Genomic DNA, 16,742 nt, shown 5'->3' with positions numbered 1-16,742 from the left:
GACTTTCTTTTTTTTTTTTTTTTTCTTTTTGATTTGGTTTTTTCGAGACAGGGTTTCTCTGTGTAGCCCTGGCTGTACTGGAACTCACTCTGTAGACCAGGCTGGCCTCAAACTCAGAAATTCGCCTGCCTCTGCCTCCCAGAGTGCTGGGATTACAGGCGTGCGCCACCACCGCCCAGCTGAGCATGGACTTTGTGATTCATGATTCCTTTCATCTTTTGTTATTCATAACTGAGAATGTTGACTACAATATCACAAGGTTGAAATACTGCACTGAAATTGGCATACTTGGCATTTCTTGCCTCTCTATGGTTGTGGGCATTGTGTTTGTGATCCCCACCAGAGTTGTAGCTTTCTAGTACTATTGCTGCAGATGGCACTTTACACTGAAGTTTTACTCTGGTTATTACGTGTCTTTCTTTTTTTTAAGATACAGAGTATATGACAGCTCCTTAAAGCATGATGGACTGGAGTTGTAACTGACTTTGAATAGTGTCCTTGGTGTTCCAGGACACTGGAATGGTGTTAACTTTACATACATGTACTTTCTCCCATCTCAGTTATCGTCTGCAGAATCTTGATCAGGAATTCTTCGTTCTGGTTTAGCAGAATCCTGCTCACTTATTTGGATGTAGCTTAACTTGCATGTGCTGTGCTCTTTCATTTGAAATACCTCTTCTCTGTAGTTCTTTCCTTCATAGTTTCTCGGAACTTTTCAGGTTAATTCTTCATACTCTAGACTTTTCTTTATGGTGTTTTTTGTTGTTACTGTTTATAGCTCATTGCTGTTAACTATAATATTATATATAACATATTAATATTATATATTAATATATTACCTATATTATAGTAATATATTTTATTATATATTATATATAGTATATTATATATTATATTACTATGATATGTAATATATAATGTATATGATACGTAATGATCTAATAACTATTAATTACATTTCATTGGCTCATGCTTTTCATTGGTGTTCCCATTCCACATGTACACCCAGCCTTACTGGCATGGACAGCTTATTTTTTTAATCGGTTACTTCTGCAGACTTACTGTTAGTCAACATTGTTTTCACTTTGAAGATCTTTCGTGAATCTTGAACTTAATGCTTGCAAGCTTATGTGATATGATCGCAAATGTGACCTTATTATAATTTTTGCTGCCATTTATTGGATGCCTCCTTTAAAAGTATTGATGATGTCTATGAAAGAGTATCTTCACATACTACTGACTTAGAGGGTAGACAGAACCTTTATGCTCTTCAAGAACTGGAGCACCTCAAATTTAATCCTATCACAAGTCGTAACCAGATGACCTAATTTGATAGAGCGCCAATACAATGGCTCAGTGGGTAAAAGTGATTGTCAACAAGCCTGGTGACCTGAGTTCAATCCCCAGGTCACACCCGGTACAGAACGCTGACTTTTGTGAATTGTCTTCTGAGCCCCATGCACATGCCATGGCTCGTGTTCACTCCCCGTACACAGAAGAGGATAAATACATATAAAACAGTTTTGAAAGTCCCTCTAAAAAGGAAATGGCTGAATTAAATTGTGGCCTAATGAACACTTCTTTTTTTTAAAGTAAATTATTTTTATTTTATGTGCATTGATATTCTGCCTGCATGTGTATCTGTGTGAGATTGTCAAATCTCCTAGAACAGGAGTTACAGACAGCTGTGAGCTGCCATATGGGTGCTGGGAATTGAACCTGGGTTCTCTGGAAAAGCAGCCAGTTCTCTTAACCTCTGAGCCACCTCTCCAGCCCTAATGAATATTTCCTTAAGCCTTCCTCATTCTCCCAGATCAACCTTTGTTTCTCCCTCCTTAGAAAGTAAACAAACAGAAAACCAAAGCAAAACAAAAACATCCAAATAAATACTACAAGAAACACACACAAAACCCATAAAAACTCAAAATTATTGTAGAAAGCAGAAGAGTAAGAACAAACAAATAAACAAACAAAAACAAAACAATATGAGATGTAAGTCTACAAAGACCACTGTGTTCATCCTGTGTTAGCTATTTGCTGCTGAGCATGGGGCCTGCCCACAAGTATGCTTAATATACACAGTGAGATTTCATTGGAAAAAAAAAACCATTTTTTTTCCTTTACAAGCAAGTGTCAGTTACAGATAGCTTTTTGGTTAGGGATTGGACTCCTGTACATTTATCCTTCTTACCACTGGGATCCTGCCTTACTTCAATCTGTATAGGTTTGTGCATGCTGCATTTTCTCACCTAAAGCTCCTTTCTCTGTGATGTGGACTAAAATATTTTTTCGTATTGAAGTGAAATCCTGTTTAGTCCAATGTTTTAGTTTCCTTTTGAAGTTAAATTTTACCTCTCAGGAACAGAATATTGTTTCCCTTGTTACTGTTGTATGGATGCCTACACACACACACACACACACACACACACACGCACACACTATTCTAATTTCCTAATTTAAAACTGTGTATTTACTCAAATTCTGATTTTACTACCTAGTAGTAGTTTAGTCTAATAGTGTTGTAAAGAATAAGTGAGATAATTCATTTTTTTTTTTTACTATTATGTTCTGTGATTTAGGAGAAACAGATTCCCATAATAGTCAGCCATGTAGATATTGAATCATTCTTATTAATAATCCATCTGAACAAAATGAGAAAGATGCTAGAGTAGAGCCCAGAGTCTTTTGCATTGTTTGGCTAGCACTGTACACACTTAGCCATACTCCTAGCACTTATATTGGTTTATAATTTAATAAACTATCTTATTTTATGGATGGAAGTTTTGTCTGCGTGTATGTCTGTGCATGCCATGGAGGCTAGAAGAGGGTATTAGATCTCGGCACCAGAATTATGAATGGTTTTGAGCTGTCATGTGAGTGTTGGGGATCGAACAAACCCAGCTTCTCTGGAAGAGCAGCCAATGCTCTTAACCACTGAACCATCTCTTTAGCCCCATGTTTATGATTTTAATTGTGAGGGCTGCTTTTTGTTTTATTATGACAGGTTCTCTCTATATAATCCAGGCTGGCCTGGAACTCTCAGTCCTGCTGACTGAGCCTCCCCAGTGCTGGAATTAAAGCATGTACTTCCATACCTGGCTTGAAGGCTTTTTTTCCCCCTTGATTACACCTTCTGTAAGTAAACTAGATAAACGTATCCCTTCGGAAACTTCATTTCTTCTACTTCTTTAAGGCTTAGGTCTATGTTTTTGTTTTTGTTTGTCAGATGTGAAATATGCCCTGCAAGAAGAATGCATAATATACAATTTAAAGTATAATTATAAAACTGACCATTGAATATGACTGGGTCTAGAAACTTAATCCTGCTAGGTTCTTGAACTGTCCCTGTCTATACTTCCTGAGGATGCCTTTTGAGGATGCCTTTTTACTCTACCAGAGGTCCCCCTTACATTAACCTTGAGGAAAGCATTTACTTGGCTGAGTTTGGATCTTGACTACATGCACATTGAGTTTGCCAGGTTTTGAACACTGTCCTAAGTGGATATGATTGTACATAGTACATTGAAATTTGTTCATTTTTTCACTTGAACTTATTACTAAGGGACTTAGAATAATTTCTTCTTGTAATTATTTATGGAAATAATTGCTGTTTATAGTTTTCTAAAAATATGGTTTGTGATGGAATTAAGTTGCAACTACGTATTCTTTCCTCATTAGTTACCACAGCTTTAATAGACAGAATGGGAGATGTCAAAGACAAAGTTCGAGAAGAAGCTCAGAATCTGACCCTGAAGCTGATGGATGAGGTGGCGCCACCTATGGTAGGCTTACGTTTGCATGAGCATTCTAATTAGGGAGATGGCAACAGTAGCCGACCAATAAACTGTCAAGATGCATAAATAGTAGACTTTTAAATAGTGGATTGTTGCTAAGGTTTTAAAGATATTCAAATTTAAGATATGGTGCCAGTATGTAAGGTTTTTTTTTTTTCCTTTTACCTTTTCTTTGTTTTAGTTCCTTATTGTTTTTATAAAAGCATGAAGACTTGAGAGATTTGGCAGTGTGTTGATTGTAGTTGTGTTTCACCATTTTCTGGTTTTTCTTACCTGTAAATTATAAAATACCAAAAATTTTATTCTGAAAACTTTTGAATATTACATTAATTTCTGCAACTCTTTCAGAAACAAGAATTATTTATTTTAATAGGTGGTTATTGGTTATGTAAAGTATATTTTATGACAACTTGTGTTTTTTGGATATATTCGAAATAATTTGTCCTTAAGGAATGTATTAATTTCATTGGATGCATTGCTGTCAGTAAGAAAACCTAAGTTTGATCTCTAGAAGCCTTCCTTCCTTCCTTCCTTCCTTCCTTCCTTCCTTCCTTCCTTCCTTCCTTCCTTCCTTCCTTCCTTCCTTCCTTCCTTCCTTCCTTCCTATCTCCTTTTAAAGTTAGGTGTGGTGGCATACATTTGTAATCCCAGTAATAGGGAGGCAGAGACAGACAAATCCTTGGGGCTTGCTCACAAGCCAGTAGTCTGGTTTAGCCAGCTTTGGCATCTTCTAGGCCAGTGAGAATCTTATGACCAGAGGAACAACACGCAAGGCTGTCCTCTGCCTTCTAAATGTATACATAGGCATGTACTTGCACACACATTCACCCACACATATGAACACACAGGCACATGTATATATGGACATACACTAATGATATATTGGCCTGTTTTATGCTGTTACAACAAAATGTCTGAGACTAGATACTTGTATCAAAAAAAGCAGATACCTTGTAGCTTTGGAGGTCATAGTTTTTGGGCACAGCATCAGCTGTGTGACATAGTACATCATCTAATGAAAGATGGTGCCATGATGGCAGGAATAGTTTCATGTTTTTGAGAAACTAAGAGCCAAGATAGTGGCTTGTTTGTTTGGTTTTGGAGATAGCATTTCTCTGTGTAGCCTTGGCTGTCCTGTAACTCTCTGTAGATCTGGCCTTGAGAGAGCCACCTGCCTCTGGCTCTCATATGCTGGGATTAAAGGCAAATTCCACCATCACCTGGCTACTATGTCCTGTTGCTTAAAGGTACTTCCATTAAAAAACATTTTATATGTATCTATGTATGCATATGTATGTATACCATGTGTATGTAGGTACTTGTAAAACTCAGAATTGGAGTTATACAAGCAGTTGTGTAGGTACTGGGAACTCAACTCATATCCTCTGCAAGGGCATATCGTCTGCAATTGCTCCTAACCATTGAACCATCTCTCCATCTCCCAGGTCTTTCTATCTTAACCCCAAGGACCAGGCCTCTGACACATAAGCACTGTGCAGAAAACCACATCCTAACCAAAGCATGGAAATATTTTGAAGGAGAATAAAATAAGCTGATATGTACACCACAGTTGAAAGGGTAGCTTAATGCTCATAAGTATAATATGCACAGTGATACCATGTGATGTTTAAAGTATAATGTACACATGTTTAATACATCATGAATACTGAGTTATAAAGGGAAATGGATAGGAAGATATTTAATAATAATACCCTTTAAAAAAGTTTTGTGGATAGTCTTTACTGATTTACCTTTTTTTTTTTTTTTTTGAGACAGGATTTCTTTGTATAGCCCTGGCTGTCCTGGAAGTCACTCTGTAGACCATGCTGGCCTCAAACTCCGAAATCCACCTGCCTCTGCCTCCCAAGTGCTGGGATTAAAGACGTGTGCCACCACTGCCTGGTACTGATTTGTAAACATTTTAAATTGTTTCTCAGGTAACATCTGTGTATATTTATCTTTAGACATAAACATTTTTATAAAAAAGGGTTCCAGAGTTGAGTTGCCTGAACTTATTTAGGTTATTCTAAATAAGATGTATGTATGTATGCATGTATGTATATGTGTGTGGTGGTGATAGCAACAGAACCCAGGGCCTTGTAGATCTCAATGGCAAATGTTTTGTCTTTGAGCTATATACCCAGCCTTAGTTAACATTTTTAAAATTCACAAGCCTGATGCCCCAAGTTCAGAGTTTGGTTTCCATAATTCATGGTGGACAGAGAAACCTGATTCCTAAAAACCGTCCTTGGAGCTCCATGCACATATCTACAGGTTTACATACATATAACTCTCATGTAAGTGCAGAAGCACATACACAGAAACAGTAAGCACACTTAAAACTAATTTTAAAAGTCAATTTTCAGATGTTTTTGAATATTTCACACACATACGGTGAGGGTGGAGGATGAGAATGGATTTGGTATGTTAAGTTGATTTTCTAAATGTGAAGTGACAATTTATGGGACAGTTTACTAATTTAGGAAGATGTAGTTGAAATCCTTGCTACGCTATTCCTAAACAGTTGTTTTGCATTATTGGTATAAGCTCATTTTTTCTTTCCCCACAGACTAGGTAGTCATAAAATGACCTGCTCTAAATGTTTCCATATTTGTGTCTGGCATTAAAAAGAGAAAAGCTTTAATTATAAAACGTTTGCAGTTGTTCCATGTGACAATCTGTTGTAGGGAGTTCACTTCTATTCATTACTTTCTAGACCACTGTACCTATAATTTCAGCATTCTTAGCATAGATGAAACCCACGTTCTTGGAATTGCTTAGATGCTTACATATGGGACATGATGTTTCTCATAATTATTGAAATTTAAAGTAAAAAATATGTAAATAAAAACTCGAAATTGCAGTTCAGCTACCAAATGGGCAGGCACCCACAAAAAACAAGCAAAACCCTGTAAATGTGAGTTGAACATCCCTGATCTGACAATCTAAAAGTTTTTGTTCATTGACATAGCATTAATACTCTTAAGTGGAAAATGCCACACCTGATCCACATGACAGGCTATAGTCAGAATTTAGTTGCACTAAAAATATCATATAAATTATGCTCAGGTTATATGTGTAAAGTAAGTATGAAACAAATATGAATCTCACATTTGGGTTTGTATTTTAGCAATAAGGTTTCTTACTGGTACTATGTAAATATTCCAAAATTTGCAAAATGTCTCACATATGGAGCACATGTAATACCTGATGGATTGATTGTAAAGTTAGGAAAACTTAGATTTGTCGATGCAGTTTCTGCCTTTCTATCCTGTGTCTACTTGTTTTTCTAATAGTACATCTGGGAGCAGCTGGCCTCTGGCTTCAAGCACAAGAACTTTCGATCTCGAGAAGGCGTGTGCCTGTGTCTTATTGAAACCTTGAACACGTAAGTCCTGTGGTTACTGAGATGGTCTTCTTTCTCTTAGTCATTTTTCAAGGGTTTTTTCATAGGGTGAAGGAGGAGTGGAAATAAATTTTAAGTAGTTATTAATTGATTTCCCAAGCAAAAAATATAACCTTTAATGCTACTTTTGTAGATATAAGACATCATTTATGTTAATTTTTTAGTTTATCATTGTTTACTTAGCCATTCAGCATTGATGATTATAGACTTGATAATAACTTTGGATCTTTTTTCTGTTAGTATCTGATTCAATGACTCATTGACTCATGCTATGTCACATGTTAAAGTTGTTTCCCCACATCCCTTTTACCAGTTGACCCTAGGCAGGGTGGAGCACTATGGGTGATGGCTTGACATCTATAGAGCTTCTCTGAGCCCTGCCTGGACTCTGTACCTACCGTATACCTAGTTGTAGTGGGCAGAATCCTCATAGCACAGATGTCACAGGGCTAAGATGGAGGCAGGAGGAGTGTAAGTGGAGGCTTTTGTTTCTATTCTAGAAGACTTTTCCAGACTGTGAAGGACAATGGGTAACATGTGGCCCTTTGACTTTTCCTGGGCATGACTTCCTCTTCCTTTACTGCTCTGGGTCCTTCCTGCTAGCACATGCTGTCAGGGCCTTCAGGCAGCACACTTGCTGAGTGGTAGTGCTCCTGTCCTTTGCCTTCAACCTAGACTTCATTCAGAACATTAGTGAACATAAATGTCTCTTAACTTACTCCATCTCACTGGATATTAAGACTCAATCCAGATTTTCTTTAGTAACTCAGAGGCTGCCAGGGTTGTCAAACTGCTGTTGAGAATTGCCCAGTTGGGTCATGTGCTGACCTTCATTTTCAACATCTGTCCTGATTACTTTTATGTCAGTTTCACACAAGCCATAGTTGTCTGAAAGGAGGGAACATCAGTTGGGACCTTCCATAAGATCTGGTTGTAAGGCAGTTTTTTAGTTAGTGATTGATAGTTAAAGGCAGGCTCATTGTGGGTGGGGCCATCCTGGGCTGGTTGTCTTGGTTCTATAAGAGCAGACTGAACAAGCCATGGGGACAAGACAGTAAGCAGGACCCTCGATGGCCTCTGTATCAGCTCCTGCCTCCAGGTTTCTGCCCTATAGAGCTCCTGCTCTGTATGTTTCATGGTTGCAGTAGTAATCCTAACTAGGGCTGCATTAGACACCTGCTCGGTCTGCTTTGTGTTGCTTAGCATCACTGCCTGTTATTAGTCTTTCCTTAACAGTCTGTGTCCATGCTCTCCGTATAGAGATAAGAAGAAAGACCACTCGGTGGTGTCCAGTGCCTTCAATGCCAGCATGAGGTAGAGGCTGATGGGTCTCTTGAGTTAGAAGCCAGCCTAGCTACAGAGTGAATTCCAGGATAGCCAAGGCTACACAAAGAAACCCCGCCTCTAAAAACAAAACAAAACAAAACAAAACAAACAAAAAAAAAAAAAGAAAGAAAAAGAAGATAGCACCAGGATATTTTGTTCACTATTTAAATGAAACTAAAACAATTTTTTCCCCTTAAATTATATTTAGCTTTGGAACTCAACCACTGGTCATCAGCAAGTTGGTGCCTCATTTATGTGTCTTATTTGGCGATTCTAACAGTCAGGTAAAAAATTACTTACCTTCAAGCATTGACTGGTCTTTTTTGAGGGTGGGAGGGGACAGCCCTTTCTTGTGCTCTTACCATAACAGTAAAGAGAGAAGGTGGATAGTGACAGCCTCTCAAGTAGCGAGAACTGCTAGCCTCTTCTCCTCTCTCCCTCTTACCCCTTTTTCTACCAGGGGGAAGTTTTTAAAGGAACTTAAGTTACTTGGGCTGATAGTAAAGACAGAAGCAACCAAGTACTTGGGGTTGACAGATTGAGACTTCTGGGTCCCTCTTTCCGGGGCCTGGCTTTCTGTCCAGTGCTTCAGTGTGCCCACACAGGAAGAGTGGCTGCTGCTGTTGACAGCCCTGTTCAAGAGGAAAGGCCTCTGTCCATGGTGCATCTCTGTACTTGATGTGCCTGTGCTTTCTCTAGTCAGGAGACAGCAGTCTGTACTGCCACATCCCTCCCCAGAAAGTCAGCTGTCATATTTCTGTAGTTACCTGTAAACTAGTTAGGGCATTTAGGTGACAACAGGAAGATCTTTCCTTTTTACAAGTCCTAGCTGCCCCTCAACAGTTTATAGTTTTTCTCTCTTCAATTGATGTTTTATTTATAGACAAAGGTTCTCCTTTTCTGGCCCACCCTGGCATCTTGAACTCAGTTGACTTTTCCCACCTCAGTCTCCCAGGAAGCTAGGCTGTAGGTGTGTGCCAGCACACCTTGCTCTTAGTTGCTCTTTTGACAGTGACTTTTTCCAAAAAGTAAGTGTTGTTTTCAGATTGTTGTCTTTAGGCCTCATTCTTTTTTCCCTCTTATATAGAATGTAAAATTTCCCATTGCAACTGTTTGTAAGAGTACACTTCAATGGTTTTATATACATTTTCCTTGGTTTGCAACTGTATCACCATCCACATGCAAAACTCTTACTTCCTCAGCACGCAGACTATGTTCATGAGACAGTTGTCCAGTCCTCTTCCCGCCAGTGCTGCCGACTACTCTTCTTGAGGACAGCCAGTTTGACTACCCCACGGACCTGATGGGTGCAAGTCAGATGAGTCCCATTGAGTACAATGCCCACCACAAGTTGCCCATGCTGCAAAGTGGGTCAGAATTTCCCTCCTTTTCTAAGGTTGAATACTTTTTCATTAATACACAGGCATCACATTTTGTGTATATAGACATAATAAGAATAGTATTTTTTTGATTTGGGGGTTTTTTCCTACCTTTTGGCTGTTCTGACTAATTTTGGAAATACTGATATAAAAGGTTTTTTGTTTTTTGTTTTTAGTTCAATTCATATCCTTGGAAGACAGTTTTATTTCAAGAAAATTAATTAACTGTACTTTAGGTTAATACAATTATACTTTTTGGAATCCCAATTGGTAGCTTTTATTCACAGATTTCTATTAACTACCACCTGACTTTTTGTTTGTTTGTTTGATGGTAGTAGGGATTGACCCAAAGGTCCCACACATGTTGGGTAAGTGCTCTGTCACTAAGGTCTTGAACCTCTTTAAATAAGTTTTCTAGGGTTTTCTTGATAGACCTTGGTTTTGGTTTTTCACTAATAAGTTATGATATTATAATTTACTCAGGGACTGAAAAGACATTAAAATCAGCTTAGAGTGTCAGGTTGGGCCTGCTAGTTGATTGTTTATTGTTACCTTAAAAGGAATTATGTGTCACCTCTGAATTTTTTTAAGATGTTTTGAATTCTTTGACAGGTGAGAAATGCTGCAATATCAGCTGTGGTGGAGATTTACAGACACGTAGGAGAGAAGCTGAGGATTGATTTGTGTAAAAGAGACATTCCCCCTGCTAGGTAAGTCTTTCTAAATTTATTTTTTGCTACAGTTGTATTTTTATTTACTTTATTAAGGTAAATATTACAGCCAGCTGTGATGGTGGGGCCAACCTTTAATCCCAGCATGTGGGAGGCAGAGGCAGGTGGATCTCTGTGACTCGGAGGCCAACCTGGCCTGCAGAGAGAATTCAGGTGAGCCAGGGATCCACAGCAGTTTTAGTGTCCTGAGTTTCCTGGACCCAACTGATAGACATTGAACTAACTGTCCCAGTACCAGGCACTCAGTGCTCATAGAGCTTCAGGTTTTCTTCAGCTCTGCTGTGAAAATGCTTAATATTTTCAGGGTAGGGTGTGTGTGAATTAGAGCTTTCTCCATGATCTTGCCACCTGCAATGACAGCTTTATTTTTCCCAGTCTGTACATTTTTCATTTCCCTTTCTTGTCCTTATTTTCTAGGATTTCCTATGTGCTATTGAGAAAGAGTAGAATAGGGCACATTCTTGCCTTGTGTTGATCTTAGGACAGTTCTAGTTTCATAACTTTAAGATTGAGGTTAGTTGCTAGGTGGTAGTGCATATCTTTAACCCCAGCACTTGGGAGGCAGAGGTAGGCAGATCTCTGTCAGTTTGAAGCTAGTGAGACCCTGGCTCAAAAAAAAAAAAAGAATAAAAAAGAGTGATATTAGTTGTAGGCTTTAGGTATTCTTTTTTTCTTACAAGTTTATACTTTTTTAAAGTTACATTTTATTTGGGTTTTTGAGTGCCACTGTACATGTTGGGAGAGTCTTCAGGCCCATCTTACAAGCAACTTTTTGTCCACTAAGCTTTTTTTTTTTTTTTAACTTTTTATTGGTTCTTTTTGAATTTCACATAGTGTGCTCCAATCCCACTGATCTCTGCCCCCCTCGTACCCAACCTCCATCTTTGCAACCTCCCCACAACAGAGGGAAGAAAATCTCAATGTGGAAGCTGTGCTGTGTCACAGTGGGTCCCACAGTGTGCCTTTTTGTCCACACTTCTTTGCTTGCACTGTTGATTGCACTGACTTGTTGGTCTGATACAGGCCTCTGACTTCTGCTACTCTGTCAGTACTGGAACCTTACTGGGACTCCTTGCGTATTCTGTTGTTGCCCTGTGTCAGAGATCCTATAGTTTTTGGATCTGTAGGACTAGCTCCTTTATGCTCACCAACAGTTGATTGATGGGTAGCTTTTGTGGTAGGCCAATTCAAAGCTCTGGATCTGGGCCTGAGAGGTTTCTGAGCTGGTCAGTTCACACCCCCACGGCAGGCTTATTGTCCCCCCCCCCCCCCCATACACACACCAGGGCTAGTTCTCCCACTCTCCTGACTCTGTGGCCAGCTCTCCTGCCGACCATAGATGGTGAGGGATGAGGGAGGTGGGGAGACCATCCTCTCTTTAATTCATGACACCACTCAGCAGACAAGAGGCAGGGCCAGCTTTCCAATACTCACACCCTGGGGCCGGCTCACTTGTTTGTAACCCTCACTATCTAGGACCAGCTCTTCTGTACTGCCCAGGTAAGGGGCATGGCCAACTCCTCTCTGATGACCTTGGAGCCAGGTCTTCTTCCTGCTACAGGTGGCAAGCATTTGTGTGTGGCAGCACACAAGTGCCCACTCTAGTGTTCATGTTTTTGGGGCCAGCCCACTTGCTACTCATGCAGTGTGTAGGTCCCACTCTCAGTACTGCAGCTGGCAAGGGGTGGGGTCAGCTTTCTGCTCCCATGCCCCAGGGGCTAACTCTTTTGTGGTGCCCAAATAAGAAGTAGGGCCAGTTCTGCACAGCTCTCAGACATTAACATGTCCTCAGGTGACAGCCCAGAACAAGATCTGCTGCCTGGCCTCTGGTGGTAACAGACCCCTTACTACTGCAGGGCCACAGACTCAGAAGTGGCCCCCAGTAGTAGCACAGGCCAGGACCCCACTATGGTCCCAGATGGCATCACTGGCTACTCACATCAGGGTGTTCCTTACTACCCTCAAGTCTCAAGTTTTGAGTCTCTTCAATGTTCCCAGCGCCTCTGTTTCTCTTTCTCTACCACTTACTTGCTCCTCTGGGTGGCACCCAGGGTCACTGAGTATCTGGGTTCATCTCAGGAGTGGCTCAGGACTGCTATGCCCTGTTTGTGCATTATGGTGCCAGGCAGAGGTCATGTTGGGCATGGTTCCCCCTCTTCCTCAGCTCCAGTCCAGTGGTTAGCTTGGCCCAACCAGCCCAGGTGTCCCTTGTGAGGGTCATTTGTCTCAGACTCACTCCCATCTGGGCCTGCCTGGTACCAAACTGATAGTTGTCTCAGGCTAGCTCTCTGACCAGCCCCATAGCACAGGACTGGTTGTCATTGCCTCAAATTCCCTTTTTAAAATTAATCTAATTATTCAGATGTTCATAGGTCTGAACACTGAGTGTAGACATAGCCTCTCTCCTTTCTGCCACCTGTTGATGTACATGTGACACGGCAGCCACACCTGCAGTCTAAGGGCAGGCCACTAAGCTATCTTTCTACCTCTAAACATTCATTATGATGAAATTTTTAAGTGTTTCGAGTTAAAACTAAAACTAAGTTGGGCATTTTAAGTGTAAAGGTGGGCTGGGTAAAGTGACTTTTTGTTACTGCAATTCGTCTTAATGGCTACTGACATTTTCCCCTAGAGCTTGTATTGTAGCCATTCGTTTACTACTCCTTCTGTGGCTGTCAGCTGCCTGTGTTTTCACCAGTGGTTTAAATTCTTAGTCTTAACACTGACTCTCGGTTTCTGCTGGTAATATATCGTTGCTTCATTGTGGATATAATATACAGTTTTCTGATTTCTGATAAAGAGGAGTATTCTTTCATATGTTTTTGCCATTTGCCTCTTTTTAAAATGCTTATTTTGGGGAGCTGTAAAAATGGCTCTGCGGTTAAGAGCCACTGACCCATCTTCCAGAGGTCCTGAGTTCAATTCCCAGCAACCACATGGTGGCTCACAACCATCCATAATAAGATCTGATGCCCTCTTCTGGTGTGTCTAAAGATAGCGATGGTGCATTCACATAAAATAAATAAATGAACCTTTAAAAAAAAATCATTTTAAAAAAGTGCTTATTTTGGAGTGGGACAGGGGCTAGTTTTTGACACAAGGGTTTCTTATATATGGACCAGGTTGGCTTTGGACTGTTTCTGTATAATATATAATATATATTATATATTATATTAGATATACTATATAAACATAATATACAAACAAATATAAACATATATACATAAATGTTCACTATAGTCTCCTGAGTACTAAGCTGACAGGTGTGCTACCATGACAGTAGAATATATTCTCCACAGAAGTGTCCTTTTCAAATCTCCTGTCCATTTGTTAGTCTGGATTATCTGTTTTCTCCAATTATTTTAGATTTTTATTTATGTGTGCCTATATGAATATACGCCATGTGCTATGCCTGTATCATGGGTCTGGTGTTACAGACAGTTGTAAGTTACCCTGACTAAGTAGGTGCTGAGAACTAAAGCCAAGTAGGGAGTCTAGAGGCGCAGTGATGATAAGCTGTCTGGCCAGCCTCTGCTGTGTCTTCAGAACTAGGACTTGGGGGAATCTTTCTGTGTTACAGATACAAGCTTCTGTACCTACATAAGGAAGGTATTATTACCTTCTATTATTACCTTACCTGTTACATTTATCTACTACTCCATGACTGGAACTTTTCTTTTACTGATAGTGGGTTTTTTGTTTGTTTTTTTTTATGTACATGTTTTTTTTTTTTTTTTGTTAATTTAAAAAATGATGCATGTGTGAGTGTGGGCAAAGTATTGTTTGCATGGAGAGATCGGGACAGTTTGTAGGACTCAGTGCTCTCTCCTTCATATGTGATTTCTAGGGAAAGACTGAGGTGACCAGGCTCATTGGGTCTTTTTTGTTGGTTTGTTAATTTTTTAGGCTAGCATACAAAGTAAGACATTATTTCATGCATTCTCATCTCTGTTGTTATCCTTCATTTGAAATCATTTCTGTTCCTCACTGTCTTCCACATACTCCTGTCACATCTCGTGCTTCCATTCCTTCTCTTGATAGTCCTTACCCCTCTGCTTTCTTGTTTACAATCTGTTGCCTACTTCCACAGCCTTACGCTCCTGTCTCATGGTCATCTTTCTAGTTTCATGACTTCCACATACATTTAAAATACAATCACATATATATACCCATATATATAAATACAGGAATACGTGTAAAATTTTAAATCTCAGATCTTCCTTTGAGAGAAAATACAGTATTTGTCTTTCTGCATCTAGCTTATTTTACTGAATATATCAGTTTTCAGTTCCACCCATGGTCATGTAAATGTCACATTTTTTTCTTTATACCTTTATAAACTTATGTATATATACCAAAGTTCTATCCATTCATCTGTTGATAGGCATCTAAGAGATTCCATTTCTTATTTATTATAAATAGTTCAGCAATAAATATGTATGTCCAGGAGTGAGGAGACTTAGTCTACTCAATAATCATATAACCAGTTCATGTGGTAGTTCTGTTTGTGTAACATTGTTCATTTCAGTGTAGTTCTTGGACATTACCTATATGAACGGAGGGAAAATTCTGGGCTTTTGTGTGAAATCATGCCTCATGCTGGCGCAAGAACTCATGTAATCCTTCTGCTTCAGCCTCCTGAGTGTTGGGATTCCAGTTATGTGCCACCATGTCCAGCACGAATAGATTTCTGTACGCCATTTTGGCCTGTATTACCACAAAGCCCTCTTCCTCCCCCTTATTCAGTGTTCTTTTATATTCTCGGTGGCTAGTCATGCTCTAAGAAGCAATGAGAGCTTGGTGAAGAGCTGCCCCGCCCCTTCCTGACTCCCAGTCTGCTCACCAATGCACTGCGCTGTGTTATTCCTCCTGATGATGCTTCATTTGCACATAGGAGGACTCAAGTGACTTTGTGTACCAAGTGGCTACTGATGCTTTGCTTTTTCCCATGTGTAGGGTATTTTCTGTTCTTTTTTTTTGGCATTTAAACTTTTTTTTTTTAAAGTTTTATGTGCATTGGTGTGAGGGTGTCAGATACCCCAGAACTAGACAGTTACACATAGTTGTGAGCTGCTTTGTGGGTGCTGGGAATTGAATCCAGATCCTCTGGAAGAGCAGCCAGTACTCTTAACCACTGAGCTATCTCTCCAGCCCTGGACTTGTTTTATAAATAGTGTTTTGAATCCTTAAGATACTGGAAACAAAAAATTCAAGCTTCAATAGGCTAAAATATGACTTATTTTTTGTTTATCTTCCTTTTTCTCTTTCACTATTCTACTTTCCCTTTTTCTTTCTTTTTTAATATTTAATGCCAAGAACTGGCTTTATGCTGACAACTCATTTAACACCCTTTTGTTGTTGTGGCTTCATTCTAACTTTAATTTTTCTGTTGCTCTCTCTGGTTTCCAAATTTCATATTAGATGGAGCTCTCTAAGTCTAAAGTTACATTTTGTTTATACTCATATCTGTAGTAAAGCCATTCTTTATTTCAAGCAACTGAAGAATGATTAAATAATAGCTCTAAAATAATTTAAAGAGATGTTCCCCTTAAGATGTTATAAGAAGATGTGTCCTGACAGTAGTATACTAGTGCAGCACTTCACAGTGCTGTGCATGGCTCACTGAAACAACTGAGAGTCCAAATAAACTCTTACTTTTTTTTTTTTTTTTTTTTTTTTTTTTTTTTGCCACCACCGCCCAGCTAAACTCTTACCTTTATGGGTCCTTGATACATATCAGCTGTGCTAAGACATGTAGTACAGCAAGGGGTGCTTGTTGTAGATTTCAAATATCTACATGCAGAGTTTCATCTCCCTTATAGCATACTCAAGAGTAATTAAAAAAAAAAAAAGGTATCAGAGGGGCTGAAGTGACAAAACACTTAGAAATCACTAGACAGGTTTTAAACACTTGAAATCAAAATCATGTTCTAAAAGAAAAAGGTTAATAATTTGATCTATCAGTGATAAACAAATTTAGCAATGTTACAACATACTGAATGTGCTTAAATGAATCAATAGCTTTTTTTGTATACCTTAATATTTTTTCTTTATACCAATAACAAACACTGAGAAAAAGATCTTGGGCAATCTCCTAGTCACTGTA

At 39.2% G+C, this 16,742-nt stretch overlaps 1 protein-coding gene and 1 pseudogene across 2 annotated transcripts in view; one reads left to right on the top strand and one right to left on the bottom strand.

The window, feature by feature from the left end:
- Window positions 1-16,742, top strand: part of Clasp2 (cytoplasmic linker associated protein 2) — a 181,953-nt gene that overhangs the window by 24,582 nt on the left and 140,629 nt on the right. The window contains exons 1-5 of one of the 2 annotated variants that reach the window (XM_052187085.1): window positions 3,065-3,135; window positions 3,679-3,782; window positions 7,091-7,182; window positions 8,735-8,810; window positions 10,518-10,615. In XM_052187085.1, coding sequence (XP_052043045.1) covers window positions 3,702-3,782; window positions 7,091-7,182; window positions 8,735-8,810; window positions 10,518-10,615 — 347 coding nt within the window. In that variant the 5' untranslated portion in view covers window positions 3,065-3,135; window positions 3,679-3,701. Of the gene's footprint in view, window positions 1-3,064; window positions 3,136-3,678; window positions 3,783-7,090; window positions 7,183-8,734; window positions 8,811-10,517; window positions 10,616-16,742 lie in introns of those variants that run through there. The other variant, XM_052187084.1, reaches the window with a different exon arrangement.
- LOC127690381 (uncharacterized) lies at window positions 12,978-13,102 on the bottom strand (annotated as a pseudogene).

Source organism: Apodemus sylvaticus, chromosome 7, assembly GCF_947179515.1.
Source record: "Apodemus sylvaticus chromosome 7, mApoSyl1.1, whole genome shotgun sequence".
NCBI lineage: Eukaryota > Metazoa > Chordata > Mammalia > Rodentia > Muridae > Apodemus > Apodemus sylvaticus.
This window is presented reverse-complemented; position numbering and strand designations above follow the sequence as displayed.